The sequence below is a fragment of the Podarcis filfolensis genome (assembly GCF_964270895.1).
Source record: "Podarcis filfolensis genome assembly, chromosome: 4".
Taxonomy (NCBI): Eukaryota; Metazoa; Chordata; class Lepidosauria; order Squamata; family Lacertidae; genus Podarcis; species Podarcis filfolensis.
Genome location: NC_139607.1, coordinates 39014517 through 39024558, shown reverse-complemented (window position 1 = coordinate 39024558; position 10042 = coordinate 39014517). Strand labels below are relative to the sequence as shown.

The window sequence follows — 10042 nt, the reverse complement described above, 5'->3', positions numbered from 1 at the left end:
AAACACAATGTATTAAAAGCTCACACACACACGCGAACTGTAATTTACCCGAGCTGCAATTCCCAGCACCCTGGGCAAACTACAGTTCGCAGAATGTGGGGTGGGTGGGCGCCTGCGTTGAACGTGCTTTAAAAGCACGAGGCACAGGCAGCCAATTCTCTTTCCAGGCACAGCGTTAACTCGCTTCCGATCCAGCAGATGCCGCCCTCTCCCCGCGAAAGAGACGCAGTTCGGGCGCTTGGCTTCCCGGTAGCAGCGAGGCTCCACCTCTTCCCTTTCCCCGCCTGCAGGAAGGAAGAGCCGGGCGCGGCGCGGTCTTCGGTTCTTGCTGCGCGCCCTGCGCCCGAAGTATGTTTGCCCCGATCCCAGCCGGTTACTTTTGCTTCCTGGGTGGCCAGCGGGGGTGGGGGCTTTGCCGGTGCCGCTCCTGAAGCACCTCAGCGGAGAAATAGACCAGGAGTTCCCAAGGGCAGGTGCCCTGCTGCCCCCGGTGCTCTGGCCGAGGGGAGGGATCTTTCCCGCATCCTGTTCCCATCGCCCCGTTTACTGCGAAACCACCTGGGAATTCGCTTCCCCGAGTTAATGGGAAGGGCGCGCGATGCCTTAGAGCAGGTTTCCTCAACCTCGGCCCTCCAGATGTTTTGAGACTACAGTTCCCATCATCCCTGACCACTGGTCCTGCTAGCTCGGGATCATGGGAGTTGTAGGCCCAAAAACATCTGGAGGGCCGAGGTTGAGGAAGCTTGCCTTAGAGACCCAGCCAGACCATTTGGGCGTCTAATCTCTAACTTTGGCCACACCAGCCTTTCCCAGCCAAGATGAGCCATGGCTAAGGGTACCCAGCTGAGGAAAGGTGGTCTGTTCTGGGCTGCTGCCCTCAAAATACTCGCAAAATATAGCAAGGATGCTCCAGAGGCCTTCTTGCCTTCTGCTCTTCAAGGTGAAGGGGATTAAGATTGGGCAGCTGGTTTATAAACAGAAGTGCTGTATTATTATTATTTTTAAAAAATTAAGCAGCCCACTGTATATGATACCGATTCTCGTGAAGATTTGCTTGGCTAGGAGAAAGCTACCCCTGGTGGACGTCTGCCTCCTAGGCAGCTGTTAATTTATTGCTGGCATATATTGAGAACATCATGTGATGCCGTGGCTAGATTACAGAACTGAGACTGGAGAGCCAGGTTCAAATTTGTATTCAACCCTGAAGCTCGCTGGGCGAAGTTACATATAAAATGGGTGAGGAGAGAATGGTTGCAAGCCACCCTGGTGGAAGGGTGGGTTAAAAATGCAATTATCATAAGTAGATGACATGAAAAATAAAGTCAGAGGTGTTGTGGGGCATGGAGTCTGGCAAGTCTGCCGTAAGTGACAAATCTTTAAAACTGAGGTGCTTGCTTTATTGTGCTACTTATGTTTATGTAAACATCCCATGCATTGAGCAGAACTGTTTATGGTTGGTTTCCAGGGCAGGGGTTGCTTGTTTATTTATTTATTATCCAGTATTCAGGAAATGATGTTTGGTATATTTCTTGTGGGTGGCATAATAACATCTTTTCTATTCTTACACACATTTTATGTCTTGGTCTTAGCATAATAACTCTGCTGTAGTGGTTAGAGCGTTGGACTAGGGCCTGGGAGACCAGGGTTCAAATCCCCACTCATCTATGAAGCTCACTTGGGTGACCCTGGGCCGGTCCCAGTCGCTTTGCCTAACCTACCTCACAGGGTTGTTGTGAAGATAAAATGGGAAGGGGGGGAATCATGCCTTGAGCTCCTCTGAGGAAAAGTGCCATATAAAGGCAATAATTAAATATAAATCACTAACCTAGTTGGTGGGAAAATAGAGTGAAGCTGACATGGGGCAACTGCTATTTTTTTAAAGTGAAAATTTTTGGCTAGGAACAATTGTACAGTGATACCTCGTGTACCACTGTACAATTGGGACACGGGTGGTGCTGTGGGTTAAACCACAGAGCCTGGGACTTGCCAATCAGAAGGTCAGCAGTTTGAATCCCCGTGACGGGGTGAGCTCCCGTTGCTCGGTCCCAGCTCCTGCCAACCTAGCAGTTCGAAAGCACGTCAAAGTGCAAGTAGATAAATAGGTACCGCTCTGGCGGGAAAGTTCGCTCTGGTTCGCCTGAAGCGGCTTAGTCATGCTGGCCACATGACCCGGAAGCTGTACACCGGCTCCCTCGGCCAATAAAGCGAGATGAGCGCCGCAACCCCAGAGTCAGTCATGTTTGGACCTAATGGTCAGGAGTCCCTTTACCTTTACCTTTACCTCGGGTTATGAACACTATGGGTTATGAACTCCTCTAACCTGGAAGTAGCTGCTCCTGGTTGCAAACTTTGCCCCAGGATGCGAATGGAAATCACATGCTGGAGGCCCCATTAGCGAAAGCGCGCCTCAGGATAAGAACAGTTTCAGCTTACGAACGGACCTCCAGAATGAATTAAGTTCATAACCAGAGGTACCACTGTATCCTCTTTCTGGTCTTTATTGCTGATAAGCCCACATATCAAAGAAATATGGGATCGAGGTAACATTTTAATTTCCAGTTAAGAAAGCATTGCATTCTGTCTGTCCTACCCTTCCCCTTTTATGTCTTTCAAAAATGAAAAACAAACAAATGTCCATAAATATGGTAATATCCTAGAAGATAATGCAACCAACCTAACTACATTTACTAATCAGATATCTGCCAGTCTTTTGAGGTGTTCGTCGCTACAGTTCATCCTTTAGGCTGCAGTCCAGTACCCAATTTCCTGTGAATAAATCCTGTTGAACACACCAGGGCTTACTTCTGAGTAGACATACATAGGATTGTGCTTGTGTGAGTCAGATTTCCAGTGCCAGTATTTCAGTAGCCTGAACTACTTGCCACTCCTCAAAGCTAACAAGCAGAATGAGTTACCCAAATACATATCGGCTCACTTGCCCCTCCCCCCCAAAAAAGTGTGTGACATATTGCATGGTTCAACTTTTCTTTATGCAAAATTTGGGTCACTTTGGTCCTGGTTTTCCTTTTAAATACATGTTATGTGCAGTCATGTCATGCTGAGATGAACAGACTTAACTTTTCTGACACAAGAAATGAAATCTGTACAGGATTTAAAGCTGTACAGGGTTTAAATTGGCGCAGCTGTTGGACGTAGCAGTTTCAGAGCCAGCCACTCATGCACGCTTGGGGATTTGCATGCATGTGATAATTGATTACATTTACCATCAGAATTAACTTGTGCAGAAATGCAGGGTAAGGCTGAATGTTGAGGCAGAACAGAGTTTCTTAGAGCCTCCATTGCTTTAGATCTAAATCCCAAGCATTATTAACATAGAGCAGCCACTTAGAAGATGAATCAGATTTTTCTAGCAAATGCTAGCAATTATAGAAATCATAATGGTGAATGAAAGTCCACCACTCTGTGTGGTTTTTCTGTTTTTATAAGGGACAAAAAGTTGACATTTGGGTGAGGAATCCACCTCTCTAGTCTGAGGAAAAAGGTCAGAGACTTCTGATGTCTGCATAATCTGGAGTAGAGCTTTTAAATTGCTTCAGCGACTTTGTTTACTAGTAAAATGCTATTTTCTGCAGTTTATGCTGGAGGAGTTATTCCAATTTGTTACGAATTTGTTCCTCTTTTCTTAAACCAAATCCCTTGTTCTCATCATGGTGGCTGAAACAGATTAGCAATCTGAACCCTTTCTGCCATTAATCTATTCTCTCTTTCTCTATCCCCACTAAGCGCAGCCAAGACTTCGTAACCCACAATTCCACTTCTCAGGAATGTGGTGGTTTTTCCATAAAGCTACAGAACACGTTCCCTTGCCAGGGTCATGAATTCCTGAGAGGCCCCATGTTGGTGTTTATGGTTTTGTAACAGTGGCAATCAGCTGGGATGGAGGAAATGTTGCTTAGAGGAAGGATTAAGTGTGTAAAACAATGAGAACTTTTGCCACTGGGTTAATTGCATTTGTATTATAGTGTTCTGGCACAGCAGATTCCCTTAATATTTTGCAATGTATCCAGGCTTCAGCCACCAAGAGTGGACAAAAACTGCCCTTATCAGCTTCTTGCTTTTATGGCCCTGTATTGCCTTTTTGTCTGTCTGAACTTGAGGAGGATACTCTGGGTCAGGGGTTCCCAAACGGAAGTCCATGGACCACCAGTCGCTCGCAAGTTTCATTCAGGTGGCCCACAGCATCTGTGTAGAAATGCAATTAAAAATCATACAGCATCTAGCATAGTGCATTAAAATACCTACCACAGGTTAAAAAAAAATTAAAACAAGCCTCAGCAAAAACAATTGGGGGGGCAGGTGGGAAGTTTGGGATCTACTACTGTAGGAAACTCATTGATCTGGTCTTCTGTGATGTATGTGTGGGTGCATATCCCTGCAGTCATCATCTAAGGCCCTTTGTGTGGCTCCACGAGTGGTCCAGAGGGTGGCAATACGAAAACAGGCCTTTTCTGCAGTGGCTCCCTGTTTGTGGAATACTCTCCCCTGAGAGGCTCACCTGGTGCCTTAGTTACATATCTTTAGGTGCCAGGCAGAGTGAGTAGCCCAGTATACCTGAAGGAGCGTCTCCACCCCATCGTTCTGCCCAGACACTGAGGTCCAGCACCGAGGCCTTCTGGCAGTTTCTTCCCTTTGAGAAGCGAAGTTACAGGGAACCAGGCCTTCTCGGTAGTGGTGCCCGCTCTGTGGAATGCCCTCTCATCAGATGTCAAGGAAATAAACAACTATCTGACTTTTAGAAGATATCTGAAGAAAGCCCTGTATCGGGAAGCTTTTAATGTTTGATGTTTTATCGTGTTTTTAATATTTTGTTGGGAGCTGCCCAGGGTGGCTGGGGAAACCCAACAAGATGGACAGGGTATAAATAATAAATTATTATCATTATTATTCCTCTTCTCCCAGGCCTTTGACTAATTAAACAATCTATGGCCTTTTAAACTGTGAGGGTTTTAGTTTTTGTTTGTTATTATGCTATGTATTTTTTGTTGCTTTTTATATTGCAGTTTTATATATTGTAATCTTCCTGTGAAGGGCAGTAAAGAACTTTAATATATAATAATAAGAATCCACATGGGACCAGATAATATTTTCATTTACATTAGGGATGGAAAATCTGTGTTGTTGGATTTCCATCAGCTCCCACCCTGGATTTATAAAATGAACTCAGACAAGCAGCACCCCCAGTTCATAGAGTTTTGGTGCCACCTTGTGACGGAAATCCAGAGGTCCTGCACACAGTGGCTTCAACAACCAGCAGCTGTTCACAAATTGAACTTTTGAGTCCACAGTTATGTTGGCTCCCGTCAAGCTGCCAGTTTGTCGAAATGAAAAGTGGAAAGCATTTGCCCTTGTCTGAAACAGCTCTGCATATAACTGGGGCAGTTCAGAGGTGATTCGTTTTGATTCAGGCAGTCAGTCTATTAATAAAGATATTTGGCCAGCTAAGCTTTACTCAGAGTAGAACCCATTGAAATTAATGGACCTAATTTAGTGTTCATTAACTTCAGTCGGTCTACTCTGAGTCAAACTTAGTTGAATGCCACCCTAAGAATAGTCAGGAAACAGGAAAGGCAAATACAAAAGACTCTGTATCCTACATGTGGGAAAGGGATCTTGTTATACTTATAACAGCGACCTTGCCAGAAACCAGATGTGTCATATTAAAGAAATTCAGTGAGCATGTATAAACTATGAGAGACATGGACAAACTTTAAAAGAGCTGGAGCATGGGAAACAGAACGGTTTGGGACATACAAAATGGAACTGGAGCTTAATGTGCTACAGATCTGCAGGCTCCGAGGGCAGCAGAGTCTCTGCAGTCTTCTGTTAATAATCACCGCCAGCTTAGTATTCCTGTAGGTTTTTTCTGCTTCCCTTGAAAACTAGGGAGAATGACTGTAAATTCCATCTCCTTAGCATCTTTGGGCCTGAGAAATTTCAGATCTTTTCCCATGCGAGTAGTAGTCTGTCGGCCAGGGTGTATGAACTTCCAACACCTTTTGCGGCAAAGGGTGAGTGAGTAATGATCACTCTCTCTTTCTCGCTCGCTCGCTCACTCTTTCTCAGCTGTACAATTGTGCTAGCTGTGTCTTTGTGCTGCCTTGTAGTGGTGTCCTAATTTGCATTTCAGATGAATGGACGCAATCCTGATATCACTCATCTCCTTTCATTCAGATCCGCTGGGCTTTAGCGATGGAAAAAATCTTGCTGCAAAGGGTAATTGGAGTTCCTGCTTGCACCCCATGTGGCCAGTATTGCACACCCCTCATTGTTTGTATATATGGGCACCTACTCAGAGTTAGGCCCTGGTTAGTTGGGCGATTTGAGTTGCCACAACTACGCCGTAGTGCACTTGAGAGTATGTGCAGAACAGAAGGCCTGAACGGGGAGGGCATCAAATCTTGTCCTCGTTCAGGGCTCCATATTACCAAAGTCCACCCCTTAGCCTTGAACCTTCTTGCGTTTTAAAGATCAAAACAAGCCCCTTGAGTTGAATCTGAAAACCTAACTGGCTACAGGCTTAATTTTGTGCTCCTCTCTATGTAAACATTTGATTTCTTCACCTTTTTATTTTCCTCTTGCCTTTTAGTTTGTATCGGTCGCTGGTGCACATTCCCATAGATCATGGTAAGATCCTTTCTATTTATTGATGGTCTTTGGCATGTATCAGTTTGGTATTCAGATTGTGAGCTGCGGTACCTAAATCCACATTAATATATTGTTGTTGTTCGTTCAACGCTTTTTACGAAACCTCTCGAAGCACCTTAAGAAAGGTTAAAACACAGGATAACTTCTGTATTTAGAATCCATTGTTACTAAAATTGATATTCACATATGTATAGGCTACCTTGTCAAAGGCCCTCTGAAGTGCGAGAAAGGGGAAGAAGCCAGAATAGCCTGCGTGGGATCCTTCTACCACACAGCTCTCTGTAGCTCTGGCCAAGTTGGCTGATCTCTTGCCCAATACCACCATAGGGCTACTTACAAATCATATCGCCTTGTGCAAAGGAGGTGATGGGGAGAGACACACAACAGAGCAGCCTGTCAAGATAACCTGATTGAGGAGGCAGGCATGAAATGAGCAGGCAGGAGCATCTATCTCAGCTGCTAATTAGCCGATGACAAGCATAGAAGGTAGCTACTTCAAGCACAAGTTGTTGCTTTTTAATGCCAGTGGCATATTATTTTGTGTTGCAGTCCTACTGCACTTGCTTGCCTGGTCGTAGAGTATTGTTGTTATTTTTGTGGGGGATCACAGGCACATTTTTAATTGAGAGACAGTGTGTGTGTGTGTGTGTGTGTGTGTGTGTGTGTGTGTGTGTTTAATGGGGAAAAGGGATGGCCAATGAGTCCTTCCTTAACAAGCGAGCATTTTAAAGCTTTGTCTCGTAATAAAGACATGTGCTCAGATTGCTTAGAATGGTTAAGCGTAAAGAGGGCATCATGGCAGATTTGGAGGAAAGAGAAATGGGGCGTGAGGCGGGTGGGCCTTTGGGACCCAACAAACATTTGTTGGATTCTGTCTCTGTGTTTATCCCTACAGCATTTGAGTGGTGCTGCAAAACACAAATGCCTCTGGGCAGCTTGCAGCAAATAGTTGCAATACATGGATAGCAGTTGGTTATAGAGTCCATGGTGCTGATTCTATGTGAAGAAGTGCATGTGCTGCTGAGAACAGTTGAGTCATGTAGGTGGTGTACCTGTATGTAGAGGAATCAGAAATATAGGAGGAGGAAAGACTCTGAGGATGGATAAAGCCCCTTCCTATATTATCAAGGAGAAGTTGAACTCAGGAAGCCCAAACTGAGGAATCTTCGGAAGCCCTAACTGAGGAATCTTCCTCTCCCTTCACTCCATTGAGGCCATTTCACAGGTTTGCCCCCAGTGTAGAATTGACATGAAGCTGCAGCCAACTCCTATTAGGAATTAGTAACTGTGTTTGCAAACACTTGTTTGTTTGCAGCTCTGTTCCACGTATTTATGTGTCCCCCTAAATGACACTTGACCGCTTCTTGCAGGGTAAATAAGGAAGCAGCTGAGAATAGGAGTGGGAGCAAAATGCTATTTTTGGCATAATAAATGCACAGACCTAAAACCTAAAACCATGAGTGTTATGTTGCACACATCTTAAGACATGAGATTCTCGAGATAAGAGGTCTGTGAAAGGTAGCACTGCAAGCGTAATACACAGTATTACCTTGGATCCCGAACACCTTGCAAGTTGAACGTTTTGGCTCTCAAATGCTGCAAACCCAAAAGTGAGTGTTCCGGTTTGCAAACGTTCTTTGGAACCCGAACGTCCTCAGTGGCCTCCGATTGGCTGCAGGAGCTTCCTTGGTTTTGGAAGTTGAACGGACTTCCAGAATGGATTCCGTTGGAGACTTCCGGGTTAGTGCCATCGGTAATGGCGGAATTCCTCTGACAAGGAGGAATTTGCTCTGTGGGAACCGGGTCTGGCCGCCACGGCGAAGGCGGAGACCCTTCAAAAATCACAGGCGGGTGAAGCCTGTGAACGTAGGATTCAGCGGGCACCATTCGCGCCTCCCCTACTCGCGGGGAAACCCGATTTTGGGGCTCCAGAGCGAAGTGGGGTGAGCGGCGCGGTGCTGTGAATCGACTGCTTTTTCCACGGAGCGAAGCCGCACAGCCGTTGCCGGAGAGCGCTGACTTTTTCCTGTGGACAATTTGATTCTAAAAGCAACTACCCGTGAGTAGAATAAATTGGAAGTTTTTAAAGGAAAAAAAGACCTAATTTGGTATTGAAGCGGGGAGGCTCAAACAGGAAGTCCGCCTTCCGCTTTTGTAAATAGATCAAAGCAAAGCGGCTGCAAGCTAAAGTCTTGGAAAGCCGATCGGAAAGGACTAATTTCCCAGCAGTAAAAAATAGTGAATCCCCCCCTTGGAAGCAGGGGAAGAGGGGGGGAGTTTGGACTATATATACCTGCAAGAGAGAGGGAAGAAAGTTAAAATTCCACCGCTCAGAACCTGGGAACGGACTGTCAATAGGACAATAAGACTGCCGTACTTTGAAATGCGCATTGACTGTGAATAGATGTTCGCTGACAGCTAGCTGAGTAAGAGAGATACATTGTTTTTAGCTGTCCACTTCTGATCTTAAAAAGGAGGAAAAGTAGCTGAAAATTGAAACTAACTTTCCTGCCTGAGCTATGTTTTAAAAGGCGTTATTTTGGATTAATACAAGTACAGACAGCAACTGTTTCCCCCTAGAGGAAGTTTCTGAAACTGTTACAAGAGTTGGATCAGGGGAATTTTCCACTTGTAAGATAAAACTGTGTGGCTGTGGGACTGACCTTGGATTTTTTAAGTGTTATGGCAGATGGGAAAGAAAAAGTAGATTCATCACTCCCAGACAAAACAATAAGGTCTGGGAAGTCTTGGCAGCGAAGAGCGTCAGCATCTGGCCCTTCTGCCTCATCTGCGGCTGTACCAACACAACCTAAACCAAAAGGAATGTCATCAGAAGAAGCTTTAGTGCTTGCATTAAGTAAGATAAATTACTCATTGGAACAGTTAAATAAAAAAGTGGATGCTACATCTACCAAAATTGATCAAAATACAGAAAGTTTAAATAATTTGGGACAAAAGGTGAATGTCAACACAGAAACTATTGAGAAACTGATACAGGAATCTACTTCGATTCGACAGACCGCAGAGGAAGCTAGGGAAAAAGTTGCTGCCGTGGAAGTTAAGGTAACACAACTGGAAACAAAAAGAGTCCCAGACCAACAGAGGCAACTTGAGGACCACAAGTCGACGCTTTCTATGATTGAGCTCAAGGAAAAACAAATGAATTTGAGGATCAGAGCTGTACCTGAATTGGAGAAGGACAGTTTGATAGATTTTCTCACGCAGGAATTTGCAGATTTTTGGGATTTGGATTTGGAACAAGAGGAATTTAAAATCGTGAGTGCCTTTAGACTTGGAAGAGGAGGGAAGAAAGAGAAGAATAGAGCAAGAGACTGTTTGATTACCCTCCGATCTAAAGAAGAGAGAGATAAAATTT

General features: G+C 45.0%; 1 protein-coding gene across 2 annotated transcripts in view; it reads left to right on the top strand.

Moving 5' to 3' along the window:
* Positions 1-261: 261 nt before the first annotated feature.
* Positions 262-10042, top strand: part of GEMIN8 (gem nuclear organelle associated protein 8) — a 48094-nt gene continuing 38313 nt past the window's right edge. The window contains exons 1-2 of one of the 2 annotated variants that reach the window (XM_083612201.1): positions 262-348; positions 6608-6645. In XM_083612201.1, coding sequence (XP_083468327.1) covers positions 6643-6645 — 3 coding nt within the window. In that variant the 5' untranslated portion in view covers positions 262-348; positions 6608-6642. The remainder of the gene's footprint in view (positions 349-6607; positions 6646-10042) is intronic. The other variant, XM_083612202.1, reaches the window with a different exon arrangement.